Source organism: Balaenoptera physalus (assembly GCF_965194825.1).
Source record: "Balaenoptera physalus genome assembly, chromosome: 2".
NCBI lineage: Eukaryota > Metazoa > Chordata > Mammalia > Artiodactyla > Balaenopteridae > Balaenoptera > Balaenoptera physalus.
Genome location: NC_138883.1, coordinates 49490226 through 49504974, shown reverse-complemented (window position 1 = coordinate 49504974; position 14749 = coordinate 49490226). Strand labels below are relative to the sequence as shown.

Below are 14749 nucleotides of genomic sequence, written 5' to 3'. Positions count from 1 at the left end.
ACCTAGGAAATTTGTGACAAATACATTTGAGGAAGAAAACACAAACCAAATGAAAGAGGAGGTCTAGAAAAAATATGATAGCATGGGTTAAATTATACTTGCCTATATTTTGGTGTTAAAGGAAAACCTTTACCTTTGTTCTCTTTCCCCAGCCAACTGGGTACTCTGAATCCATATAATAATAAGAGAGTTCTTCAAGTATAAAACTCTCCAAATTGGCATCCATACGACTTAGTTTAATGAATGGCTACTATTCTGAGAGGTGGCATCGATAATAATCATAATAAGAAGAACAGTGGCTTCTATTTTCGGGTGGATGGGAGGCATTTTTGCATGATTCATGTAATCGTGGGAACATTTATGCGTGGAAAAACATGATTTTCCTAATTGGTGGATTTGCAAACCGATGTTCAGAAAAACTAAGTATCTTGTCCAACAGTGTTTCTCTGGTAAGTTGTAAGTCTGGATTTTAGAATCCTGGAAGGTTTTTCTATAATGCATATGCACGAGGATTCTTAGTTTCCAGCCCTGGGTGGAACGTAGCCATGAGGGACCTAGGAAAGTACTCATGTCTCTGTCATTATGCAAATAAAATAAAAGAAAACTCCAGGATGGACTCAGCCAAGAGCAGTAGGACTTCTGTTTAATAAAGATCGCCTGCCTGTCTATCTTCATGTTGTCTGTTTAACGGGTCTCTGAACCTGGGCTCTCGCTCTCGACCGGAAGCCAAGGTGAAGAAGGCTTGGCTGGGGGGTAGGGGCTGCAGGGTACCTGTTGGTGTGCGAGTTGTTGTGCATGAACCAGCTCCGGTTATTATCCACATACATTGCCCAGGCTTTGTCGTCCTTTCCTAACATCACATCCTTCATCACGTCGATGCGAGCCACGCCAAAGGCAGGGTCTGGGTGGTTGTCATAGCGATCCACCGTGAGCTCCCAGTAGTGGACGCCCTTGGAGAAGCCAGTCTTCCCCAGCACCACCCGGTCATCGTAGCTACTGCAGGTCACAGTCAGGTTGTCATTGGAGAAGATGATGTCAGAGTGCGCCGAGCCAGGGTCAAAAGCAAACCAGGCCACTGGGAACAACAGAAGGGAGGGCGGTTACTAAGACGGACCCACTGAGCTCACGCCAATAACGCACTCCTGGGCCGGAGAGGAGCGTCTTGTCCCGTTTTCATGCTTCCATGCGGGAAGGAGGTGTCCAGGGCCAGAAGGGGCTGTGAGTGAGCAGACGGGGGGCACTTCCTGGGAGCTAGGGCTCTCTGCGCCCAGAAGGAGACGGAGGACACACGACCGATTCAGCAGGGGTTACCTGGCACAGACTGCACTCCCAGCCAGGTGATCCGGGAGTGAAGTGGCATCGACTTTGGAAGGCGCAAGTCCCTTCACCCGGTGACTGGCAGAACAGTACACCAGAGACATAAGGGGAGAGGGCTGCGCTAAGATGCCTGTGTAACCCTGAGACGGGGAGGCTAGGATCTAGAGTCCTAGATGGAGGAGGGATAAAACACACTCAGTGAAACAAGGAAATATCCCTTCTGCAGAAGTGCTCATATCTACTCGTTTGGAAAATTTCCTCAGTGTTAGCGAAAGCTCAAAAGCTCCGAAGCTATCAGCAACAGAAACTAATTTTCATGAGTGATTGTGACTTGGATGTAAGACAGGTTGCTTCCTTCACCACAAATGCAGTTTGCGTGTTACTCCTAAAACTAACGTGTAAAACGTTTTGGACGTTAGGTGCAGATGGAATGACGTCTTTGTACACAGCGCTGTGCCCGAGTTCTAAATGTCACCTACCCAGAACATGCTCTGGACAGGTGAAATGGCTGATTTATCAAATCTGTGAGCCACCTCACATGCACTTTGGTCTCTGCTATTTGTAACAGAATAAGGTTATTCCATACCTGCCAACAGCTTTTTAATATCAACTGTTGTCATTCCGAGTGAAAGGCATGGGAGAGAGAAATAGGAAGCAAAATTGACATTGATAAGAAAACATGTCTCTTTTGATAGACTAATACCAAAAAAGGGCTCAGTTTAAAACTGCATACACTACTCAGTTTAAAACTGCATCGGTCAGATTAGTACCTTTGCCCACAAGTGCTCTGCTTATAGAGAGTGCTTTGCACTGATGTACAAGAAATCTGGGGGAAAAGTAATCTTCTCTGAGGCATAAAATTTAAAAATACAGACTCATTTTTCTGCGTATGTGAGAAACTGCTACAGTGGGATTTGAATGACAATTAGACAATTTTATTGACATGGAATAAGCTGTCACCATTTATTTTGTGACGGGAGTGGAGCATACCAAGCACATAAGTAAAAGATGACAATGACAATAGGTATACTTGCCTAATTGAGAGTAAGGTGCAGATTGTGTCTCAAAATTGCATCCTATAAAGAGATACTACACATCAAAGCTATGAAAAAACAACCAAGTCAATAAAAATTATTTGTATACATGTAAAAAGCACCAGCTGAAGAGAGTCACCAGAGGCCTGATTCATGAAAAACCAAAGCCCTTTCTATGTTAGTTTACTTGCCTGGGTAAAAATTGCCTCTCTGCTCTTTCAAAATGAATAGTACATCTTTTTTGTTTTGTTTTGTTTTCATTTAATAAAGTCTCCTCCAATTGTTTCTAAACTGTAGAGCTTAAATTTTCATCATCTTCCAAGTTTAATCTTTTCCACGAAAGTTTCCATATTCAGAAGAAAATGAGAAAAATTCATCCAATTGAAATGGAGAAATCACTGAATCTTGATAAAACTCCATTCTACATCATTATTCCATGTACTTCTAACTCTGGTTATGCCCAAAGCCTTTGCTGTGACTTGGGCTCAAGTCACATGATAATTATATAACTAAATGTGTAATGTAATCCCTATGTTAATAAATACAACTGGTAATTATTAATAATGACATGAATTAAATGTAGCAAATATGAGAATGACCTCATCTCTTTCTTAGATTGTTTTACTACATGAGTGCTTTTCACCTAAGGGAGGGGAGGGGGGATGGTGCTGATTGGGGTGGGAGTGACCTCAGAGATGTATTGGAATCACCTGTGCAACTTTTGCAACCATCTCCCTCTTTCCTTAACATACCCTTACCTACTCCATGAGAAGTTTCATCAGGGTGGATGAAGCAGTCTAGTCTTAAAATGTTCAAAGGTGTGTGAACTACAATTTCAAGTGCTGTCAGTGACTGATCTAGGAAATGTGTTTTTGATGAGCACCAGGGTATCTCCTAGAATGGATCATTTAATTTTTTTTTCAATTCAGTAAGGCCCTTATGTGCTAAATAAAGGATAATACACTGAATTAAAAGAATTTTAGAAGAATTAAGAAAGCACCTTAGAAAGGACTAATGCTTAAATTAAAAACAAAATGTAAAGATTATGATCTTACTTTTAGTTTTTTTTTCCTCTAGGATGAATTCATATGCAGAATAATCATTTTCTCCAACTCATGGCTGATACTTATGTTTAGTTGCTATCAATTATCACTTCAATTCCTATTCACAGGTTAGAACTTAGTGAGTACAGGACACCTGGAGTTTTAAAACTGAATCTCATATCCAGCTTTGGAAATAAATTTGTAGAATCTGAATAGGGCTTTTAAATTTTTTAAATGAATCATGCCTTGCGCAAGTCTTTTTCAAAACAAGTTTTCTGAAATCGTTTTTACACTACTTTAAACACACCATCGTACATTTAAGTTTCAACGATACAACTAGAACAATGGTGTCAAATACAGCCATCAAATATCCCCAAACCCACATATTTTATTCTTGAGACAATATACATTACAAAGACTATAACAATATTTCAGTACATTAGACACAAGTGAAAAGGCTTCCATAACAAAGCATGTTTAAAAGCCAATAGCGCACAGAAAAACAATAAGAAACATAAAAGCACAAAGAAAAATGTCATTTTAAAGAGAGCTTGAAGTCCCTGCATCCTTTTTGCACTGTCATGCTGTGGCCTTCTTCATTCCAGGATGTGGGATGAGCAAACAGAATAAAATAACAAAAAAAAGAAACCTTTGGAAATATGAAATGTGCATCATGTGTATCCCTGATTACAATATAGTCCTGAAGAGATCAAATAGGACTGCAGTTTAGATATTTTAAGATTCTATTGGCTAGACAGAGTTCACGGCATAGTATCACTAGTCCAGCTTCCTGAAATCAGCCTGAAGCCGTGTCACAACCCTCTTGGCTGTGGGAAACTTTGGGAGGCCAGACTTTTCAGTGACTCTCATCTTTGGGCCTTAGGCTAGTTGAGGGTTTCTGATTTAGCTGCTGGTGGTGGTTCCTCCCCTTTGCTTAGAAAAAAATCAGCCATGCCCCCGACTGTCTGACCAGTGAGCACAGGCTTCAGCAGGAAATACTTTCACTTTCTGCTCTCTGGTTTGCCTGCTCTGTATGATGCATTCTGCTGTGGGCAAGTTTTTTACTTTTATTTTTTCAATAAAGATCTCTTGAGTCTATGTTTAATCAGACACTCCAGGCTGGATGCACTGATCCAGTCCCCCAGACACAGCTGGTTTCCTGGATACAGCAGGGTTGGGTTGCAAACCTCCATACTAAGGCCACAGCCTCCACTCAGCCAGCACCTGCACGCGCTATGCCATTGCATGTGATGACAGAGCAGGTTTCCCATGGTGGTACCAGCTTGTGCAAAAAGAACAACTTCACTCATCACTTTCCGACACCATTATATACATTGACCACAGCTCGATGGTTGGTCCTCACACCACACACACACAAGAATGCCACAAAGCTCCATCATCCAAATGCTCCTCGTACCGGAAGCAGGCCACAGACATAGAGACTAGCTCATCACCCCCTGCACGCACATGAACGCCAAGAACGAAACAGGTATTCAGAGATGCCTTCAAGGCACAGAGATGGAGAGGAGAGGTCAGACGAGCTCAGCTCACCCGGTGCATTGAGAGACTGTAAAGAGGAATGCAAGCTCAGCTGATGGGGTGAGGGCCGGAAATCAAAGTAGGATCTCCTGGGGAAGCTGGGCTGTAGATTAAGGGTGGAGGAGAAAGGACTCCTTCTACGGAGCGGCAATCTTTCCGAAGGCACTGGAAAAGGGACTGTCTGTTCTTCTGAATCTGTGTCTAAATGTAAGATCAATGCAAACTAGAGATCAGAAATCCGCCACCTGCTGTGCAGTTTTCCCCGAGACCTGCCTTACCGATGCACTTTCACAAAGCCTCATCCACCCCATAGTTGCCAATGTGGTTTGAGACTGGGAGGGAATTCTCGGCAGGTCGCAACCCATGACCAGAGGATACTTCAAATATCACAGGCAATTGTTTTCTCTTCTCCCAATTTTTAGTGGTAGAGAAAGTATTAGAGGTTTCCGTTTAATTAAATATCTTTAGAGTTGAATTTAGAAACCGTAGAGGTAAATTTTACCCATTGATGACCAAGAGGAGATTAATACTTCACCCTCTCTAGTTCCCTTGGATATTACTACCTGTACAACAATGGCCTCTTAAAGAGTTTCTATTTAGGAGGTGACGATTTTGACCAACTCTTTGCTGTTCCATATTTTCCCTTTTGCCTGTTATTTTTTCCGTTTCTAAATGGACGAGATGGTTTTTCTATACCAACACACTCAAGACTTGCTCTTTGAATAGGAGAGGAAGATAGGGCTGAACAAGTAATCAGGGAAGGAGTCTTACCTTTGTTTCTGAATTAAGTTGAGACCCTAGGGATGCCCCTGAACATCTCTGGTTCTCTAACAATAAGCAGACCATGGGCAGTGCTGAGGTGCATTTGTGGCAAAAATGTCTTTATTTTCAGATAGTCAGGTCTGGCATGAAGATCACTATTATCCCAGAGTAAGGACATATCAACTACTTGATTTGGTTCTAACATTTAGAGTAATTTAGAGGTAGTTCCTCTAAATTACTAAAATCATTCCTTTCTCTTTTGTTGAACAATAGGTGGTTGTATGCAGTAGGGTTATCTGGTCAGAGACAGATGTTTTACCGATAGGGGTCTTCTTAGAGCTCAGTTTGATAGTGATAATTTAGGAAATACAGATGGCATGATGGTAGTATTCTATGTCCAAAACCACCAAGGAACTTTCTTCTCATTGAAAAAATAATTTTGTTTTGGTGGCCAGAGAGTGCTCCTGGGAATATTTTTCTGGTTTGAGTTTGTTAGCATGTTCCTCTGTGTTGAACACATCCTTATGCTATCCAGGTGCTGTTCTGCACATGCTCAGTGGAGCACGTGTGCCCAGAACGGGATTCTATTTGAAGAGCTCAGAGCAAGGGCATTGGCAGAGCATTTCAGTTTAATACTGCCAACCCAGTCTCATTTTCATTTCTGAGCATATTAAAATTAGCTTTTCAGGCTTTAGACTTATCCTTGGGGGAAATTTTTTTCTTTTTCTTTTTTTCTTTTTTATAGAAAAGTGTAAAGCAGATTTTCAGAGAAAAGAAATGGCTACTTATGGAGTTAAGGCTTTGTGTTCCCAATAATAATACATTCCAATTTTCTTCTACCTAAACTTCAAATGGTTTGGGTAATTTGGCATGTGTGATCATTTCCTTGTTCAGAAATAATTTACATTATAATGATCTCAGGGGGGAATTAGTCTTTTAGTTTAATGGAAAAATTTGAAAGACAATTGCACAGCACCACAGACTGATATGGGCTTCTTTTAGGGAGAGAATTTACAACTATATTTATCTCAGTAAAATATTTTTAACAAGAATTTGCTTGGAAATGTATTTTTCACCAAGTGATAATAATTAATTCATTATACTTAAAATACTTGTTGCCCTGAAAATTAAGGGAAAGGACATATATAGTAGAATGAATTTCAGAGTATACTGAACTCTCGAGTAATCATCTGAAAACCAGTGAAGAGACATGTACTGAATCCAGACTCAGGGAGCATATCCAATCCCATCATACTCACCTTTTCTATTCTCAGCACCAGGAAGAAGCACTTAGAGTTGGTGATGGCACCACTCTGCGGGATGGGGCTGAGGGCAGCTATGGTTATTCATGGTATTAATAACTTGACACTAAAATGGTTAGCTTTTCTATCCTTTTATGTAGATCTGTTATTTATTGATGACCCAATTGTCCCTGACTCCTCTCAATCTTGAACCATGCTCTCTATTCAAGCAAGCTCATTTAATATACATGTTACCCAATCACTCCATCTCTGTCTCTGAATTTTTCCCACCTATGGCCTCCCATACCCTACCAGCTGGGCTCTTACCCCATTTTCTCTAAGAAGCTCCTAAAAAAAAACTTCCTACCTCGTCATGAAAATTGTCCAAATGAAGTGCAAGAGAGAGAGCACTTTCCACTTGATCCCAGCAGACTCTTTGTGCCCTTCCCCATGGGCACATGGTGCAAATGTTGGGTCAGTTGCCTACAGGTCATCTAAGTCACTTGATATTACCTTAGGTTGCAGGATTCTTAGAGAGAAGACACTTATCTCGATAAAATCTGAGCAGCAGTCACAAGCTTCCCCTTGAAGTCCCCTAGGTTGAGGATCTCATGGCCTCCGGGCAGCCCCCTCCTGTTTGCAGTTATTGCTTACATTGGTCTGGATATATCTCTTTGGGAACTCGACTCCTTAATCGTAGCATTACTATCTGGGGCCCTACAGAACGGCGCGCTAGTTCTTCAAATATCTGAGAGCAGTCACCGGTCCCCTTTAAATCATCCCTTTTCTGGGATAAATAGAATCGATTTCCAACCTTTCTTCTAGGGTGTGGATTTCAAATCTTTACTCTCCTCATCGTGCCCCTCTGGACATGTTCAAAGACATGAACCAAAGACAGTAAGACAATATTGGGAACAGTGGTGCCACACCCATGTTTAGCCAAATCACACAACTAACACTGAGCCTACACACAGCTACCCAAGAGTGTATTCTGTGTTATACCCAGGATGCAGGAAGGATGTACATCCCACTTCCTTACCTCTCCTTCAAAGCACAATTACTGAGATCTGGAGAAGGCTTTTCAGCCATTAATATTCTGTTGGTCACGACAAAGAGGAATTGGGTTAGTGCTTTTTTCAGAATACATGATATGAAGCTATGTTTCAGGTCATAGCCAATAACCAGGATAACTATTATTAATTTTTCATGTATAGGTCGCTGGAGGAAGAAAAATAGCCCCTTCAAAGATTTTTAACTTCTTGTCATGTTTCATCACATGCACTGATCCTGTCTGCTGAAGAGCTTTGCTGAGCAAAAGAAGTTTAGCTGGAAAGAGCAATGGGAAACAGAATGCCAGCGGAATACTGGTGTGGCAGCTCCGGACATACCGGTAACTCTGGGATGGGGACTGCATTTATAATGGGAGCGTGACAAGACACACTTTCCCTCAACTCTGTCAGTGACCATCACTCTCCTCTTGCCTTTGCCTGGACTGCTTTCCCTTCCCACCTGGATTGGCTGGACTCTGGAGTTGGGGCCTCTGCTTGAAAGAAGTAATCAAGAATTATCAAAGCAAAGATTGGCTGGGGAACCACACTTATTATTTACTGACTTTTGGGTTTGAGGCAAAAAAAGAATATTTAAGTGGTGTGCTCCTTTTTTGCCTTACTGTATATTTATTTTATTTGTTCATTAGCAGACATTGCGTTAGACCTGAGCAGCTGGGAAATGGGACACATGAAGTTGGGAGGAGAACTGACCGTTATTTAGAGAAAATCTGTATCTTATACTACTAATTGGTTTTTATACTTCTGAGGGTAGAATTTCTTGACTGATTCCAACATGTACAGTGCACTAAAGATTTCTACAGATGTGGAATATTTGGAAATGTGAAGTACAGTCTTTGAGGTATTATTTTTGGAATTCAAAGAGGAAAGGCAAACTGACAGGGATTCCATACGCTAACCCAGCTTCTTTTGTGCTCTCGTAGAATTCTTGGTTATCTTCCTGTCTGGTAGTGAACAGCTTCATAACTTAAGCAGTTCTTGGACGCTGGTTCAACAAGATGGTTGTATTTCAGAGTACAGTAAGGCAAGATATGTCACTAAGAGCTGCACAAGCAGCGTTAAAGATGAGTTTCAGTTCAATTATAAACCAGCTGTAAAATAATTTGCTTTTGTTGGGAAGACTTTAAAAGAGACAAAGAAACAAATGAAGGGGTTGTGTGTCCTTAAATGATCTAATAAGCATCCAAAGTCACAGTTATGTCCCACTGGTACATAATTTACAATGAAAGGTGGTATTATAATCTTTCTTAAGTGTGGCATTAATTGCAGTTGAGAAGTGAGAAACACTTCTGTTCTGAAAAGCTCCTTTTAAAAGAAGAAATGAAACAGCCTCTTTCCACCCTGGGAGAGCTGCACACTCTGTCACCAAGTCCTCCACTCCAACTTAGAACACCAGGGCATTATTTATAAGGAACTATCATCAGAAGAACTGAAAATTCCTATATTTCAAATAGATACAAAAGATTCCAAAGGACTAAGCTGCTCCCCAGAGTGTCAAGTGCAAAGCACATTCCCCAAAAGCGAAAATAGGGTTTGGGTCCAATTTGGTCCTATGGAAAATCAGGCAATTCCCTGGGATGTCGTGCATGGTGTCAAAATTAAAAGGAGCAAAGCCCCCCTTTTCTGGACTCTGAAAGCTGTCACGATGCCTCTCACCTTGGATTTCATAAAATCTACCCGGATTTGTTCAGGTATGGTTTACCTACCTTGAGGAATTTGTCCTGGAAACGCATATCCCTCTAACTAGATACTTTCAACTGGGGCTGCGGGGACGGCTCTGATGCTCGGAGTCACGAAAACTACAGCCGAGGCAGAGTGGACCATACGCTCTTCCTTGTGTGACCCTTTACCAGCTACTTCCTACTAGTGTTGAATTTTCAGTGTCACAGGCAACCTCTGAGACCCACTAGAACCCCTGGGGGTAGCAGGAGGCGGCTACGCCAGTCTATAGCGTTTCCTGAAATAGTAACAGCTTTCGGCAGTGATTTTGAAGAGAGAAGCCACAGAAGAAAACCAGGGGGTATTAACTGTAAAGAACTTAGAGGTCATCTGCTCTAAGTCTATAGTTTTAGAGACAAAACAATCCCCCACCCCAAACAAAACCCTGAAGTCCAGAGAGATTAAGGGACACATCTAAGTCACACTGCCAGCTGTGATGGGACAGGATAAGGGCCCCAGGCAGATCAATTCCTGGTAGATAAAATTTGGGGGCTGACAAGGCCATTGCTCTCTTTTGTGCCTTGGAAATGTATAAAAGGTAAGGTTGATGCTATAGGCCATGGGGCACATTCCAGTGGTCTCAGGGGTGACCAAGGATTGTGTGGAGGACCTAATTATCATTCTCCACGCCCTGCATTATACTGAGGATGAATCTTTCTTGTCTATATAGAGTAGTTCCGTGGACTGTGGTGGTTAGGAATTGAACGGCAAATATGTCACCCTCCCCTTTGGGATTCTGACCACACGAGGCGGGCGGGCTGAGATCAGATGAGGTTCTTTTCCCCCCACAAGGTTACATATTCTCTGGTGGGAAGAGGGTTGGGTGTGTGTCTCAGTACATTAAGGTTTAAGAGTACAGCACTTATCCTGGCCCCAAATCACTATAAAATATCTGCAAAGAGACTTTTGAACAGATGCATCTGGGGTCATTCTGGGCCTATATTCTGCCTGCATCACTGAATATTCTCTGGGTTATTTTCTATGATGTGTGGGAGAAGGAGCTATCACGCTGGAAAGGGTACTGTGATGCTGAGAGCCTAATGGGAAAGAAAAAGGCATTTTAATCTTTATGAATAACACCTTCTATGTCCCCTTTTAGAAAGCAGTTTCTAAGATGTGATTTCGAGAGTCCCAACCCTTTTGTTGTCATTAGATGAAACAATCCTGGAAAGCATTGGGGAGATGGCTTTTACGGCTGTTCAAGTAAGACAATGCTTGAGAGCACTTCTGCTCAGCGCTCTGCACACCTGTGTGCAGAAAATGCTGCAATTTACAGCCTTATCTACAGCCTGATTCTCTCATGATCACTGATTATTCTCCCCACTTTTCCTCACAGTTGAGATCGGGAGGGCTGAGAGCTTCTGTGAATAAATAGCTCTGTGGTTTCAACCCGAGCAGGGCTCCCCGTCCCAGACCTCACTTGGTGGTCTTTCAAGGACCTCAAAGATGTGCCTCTGACATCCTTTTCCTTCCCAGGCAGCGACCCATCACTGCCAGCTGAAAGTGTCCACGTTGGAGAGAAGCTCACCCCAGGGGGCTGGGGAGCCAGAGGGAAGACATGGAAAAAAGGACAGGACCCAAGGAGGTGCTTGGATATTATACTGGAAATGACAGTCATTCCCACATCTCCTTCTTAAAGCAGGAATATTATTCTTTAGAGCAAAAGTCTAACATGACTGAAAGTGTTAAAGTCCTATTTCTGCCTGGGGTTTCTGGATGAACATGTGAAGCAGCTACACAGCACTGCTTATACAAGCTGTCTTCAGACATCTAGCAAACAGACTTAGGATAGTTTTCCCTCTTTCCCTCTTTTTGGTTGAGTGCAAATAGCACTGTTTTAATGTCAGCATCAAAGCGTACTGTGCTGGGCATTGGAGCTGAAAGGCCCAGGCCTGGCACGTCATTTATCCTCTCCCAGGCTCTGTTTTGCCATATGTAGAGTGGAATAATAATAATAATAATACTTTCCTCATAGAGTGTGGTAGGCAGAACAATGGCCCGTCAAAAAATCTCCATGTCATAATCCCCAGAATCTGTGACTATGGCACCTAACATAGCAAAAGAAACTTTGCAGATGTGACTAAGTTAAGGATCTTGAGATGGGAGATTATCCTGGACTATCCAGGTGGGCCCGAGGTAATAAATCACAAGGATGCTTATAAAAGGGAAACAGGAGGGTTCGAGTCAGAAGAGATTGGAAGATGCTATGCTGCTGGCTTTGAAGATGGAGGAAGGGGCCATGAGCCAAGGGATGCCGGTGGTTTCTAGAAGCTGGGAAAGAAACAGAACAGATTCTCCCTTAGAACCACCTCCAAGGAACGCAGTCCTGCTGACACCTCACTTTTAGCCCAGTGAAACCCATTTAGGATTCTGATCTCCAGAACTGTAAGGTGATAAATCTGTGTTGTTTTAAGCTGCTAAGCTTGTGGTAATTTGTTAAAGCAGCAATGGGAAACTAATACATAGGGCAAATCTGGAATGTTGCAGCAACAGAACAGAAGCGAGGTTTAAACAATAGCAATGGGTACAGAGATATAAGGTCTATATAGCAGTCTTAGGGTGAAGAGAAAAGAATCCCTATTTTTAGGAACTTATAGTAAATGGATAGCTTTTATACAATTCCTCCGCTGGATTTCAGTATCCTAAAAATATTTGCTGGCTTTCATATTGCTGTCTTTTTTCATGGAATCTTTTAATGGGCAATGAAGAAAGTGTTTGGAAGCTCTACACAAAATTACCATAGCATTTTGTTTTGGGGGGGGTACTTATACTGTAATTCCATAAAGCCTTCTGATATACTTAATACTCCATTATCAAGAGTTCCAGAATATATACTGACTTTTAAATGTATTAGGTGGAAATCTTTCTAAAATGCATTATATACTTTCTGACCATATGCCACAGAACATTGTCTCTCTCTCTCTCTCTCTTTTTTTGGATTGTTCACAGTTTTTCCAGTTACCTTCCTTGCTCAGTGCTGCCAACAGCCTCAATTCACGTCTATATCAAATTCCTTTCTCTTCTAATGTGATGTTTCCGGTCTGCTGTGCTCTTTGCAAATGGGTCAATGAGCTCAGCGGAATTGTGCATAAAAAGAGTGAGAGCTGAGTGACAAGAAGGGCTCTGCCGTGAGAACAATGCAGGAGCTTCTGTGCCTGAACTTTGTCCTTTTTTTTCCTACCAATCACAGGTCATTGTTGCTTACATCTTGACTGTAAGATGACTGCCTACACTGTCGGGTGGAAATCTTAGTTCTCGAGGGGTGAGGTGGTACCGTAGTTTTAGGCACTCTGAGCCAGGTGCCATGGAGTTCAGGGAAGGAGGAAGAGAAAAGCCCATGAGCACTGGGCAGGGCCATGCTGCATGCATCGCTGTGATTGTCAAATTGGCTCGCTCAATTAATGTTTTTGAGTGAATGAGGCTTCCTTTGCAAAGTCAGCTCAAGGCATATTTTGAAGTTTTTACCTTACCTACAGTTATTCCCTCTGTTAGGATTTCTCTCTCTCCCTTCTCTGAGAAGTCTCTCCTCCCCTTTAGATCATGTTCATTTTCCCTGTAGTGTGTTGTATTTCATGTAGCTATTAGATGTAAGACAATCAGAATATTATGTCTATGAAAATACGAATTAAAAAACCCTCTGTTAGAAACATTTTTACTTTCAGAAGAGGCTGCTTGTTAGTCGAAATTAAACTCTAAATAGTAGAATTAAGGTGATATTAAAAATGGAATGGCTCATACATTTCTGGTGTAAAAATCTATCCGGAAAGCAATTTGCAAACATAGATCAAGGGCTTAAGAACATTCATACTCTTTAGTCTGGTAATTCTACTTCTAAGAATGTGTCCAGTGAAATGATCTTTTTCGCAAAGATTTGGATTAAAGTGTATTTTTTGCACAGAAGATGCAACCCTGTGTGTTCTAATTCCCTGGAAGGATTGGTGGGCTGCAGCTCCTCCTGTGCTGAGAAGGCTGCGTGAAGCAGTTCCCTGGCTCTGAGAGCTGAGGGAAGTCAGAGAAAGACCTTTCTCCAGCCAGATAATAGTCTCAGTGAATTATTTGAGCGCCAGGAATATTATCTTTGGTCTATCTTATTTTTTCTCCAGATTTGAAAAGAAGAAAAAAAAGTAGTCTGTTTAGATAGGTAGAAGGAAAATAGAGAAAAATGAACAAAATTTTTTCTGTCCTATTCTCACCCATGTCTATTTTTCTTTGGGGGTGGGGGGCAGGAGAATAGTCTCCCAGACACAGAATGAGCCCTAGAACTCTATGTATTAACAAGGCCTTGTCACATAATATTTTAAACAAATACTCTTTTGTAGATGGTTTCAGAGATCGTGACACAGTCATCACAGCTATTAAATGAATTACTTTAAAGATATATACAAACAGGTTGTGGGCCTTATTTTAAAATTTCATTAAAATTATTAATTGCTTACAGTTAAGTTTCTTCTTAAGTCAGGGTAATTTGGTTTAGATCTGCAACTGCCCTTATTCTCATGGCTGTTTTAGGTACCTTCCCAAGAACTTTGCTTTCAGGGAACTAAGCAAACTTGAACTCATATAATAATTTGTTTTCCTTTCCTTTTCCCTTTTGATAACACATTCTTTATAATTCCATTGCATTAAATTATTTTTCATTGTTTTCCTGACTGATTCCCTTATACAAATTATGTCTTCCTTATGGTCCCCTTTCCTTCTCTCACAGTGTTTATCATAATTTGTAAATATGCAATATTTGCGTGTCTATTTCTTTAAGGCCTGTCTCTCTTCCTAGACTGTGAGCTCCGTGACAGCTGGGTGACCTCTGCTCAACACTCTATACCCATATCAGACACTTATCAAATACTGCCCAACAAATAGACAAGTAAACAAATTTGCTTTTGAAAAAAAAGGTCAGAATTCACAACAATGTGGACATTTGATCTCCCCTGCATAATGTTACCTTTAGGTCAGCAGAAGGTTCTGTGATAGTTCAGAGAGTATGAGTGATAAGTGATTTAAACCTTGGACTAAATGCATGTAAATAC

General features: G+C 41.5%; 1 protein-coding gene across 10 annotated transcripts in view; it reads right to left on the bottom strand.

Moving 5' to 3' along the window:
- The window catches only part of TRIM9 (tripartite motif containing 9), a 103760-nt gene that overhangs the window by 5780 nt on the left and 83231 nt on the right, over window positions 1-14749 (bottom strand). For 2 of the 10 annotated variants that reach the window (XM_082448387.1, XM_082448385.1), the window contains exons 8-11: window positions 4946-5134; window positions 2352-2393; window positions 1904-1927; window positions 772-1075 (exon numbers count right to left, since the gene is read on the bottom strand). In XM_082448387.1, coding sequence (XP_082304513.1) covers window positions 772-1075; window positions 1904-1927; window positions 2352-2393; window positions 4946-5134 — 559 coding nt within the window. The other 8 variants (XM_082448393.1, XM_082448392.1, XM_082448388.1 and 5 more) reach the window with 7 other exon arrangements.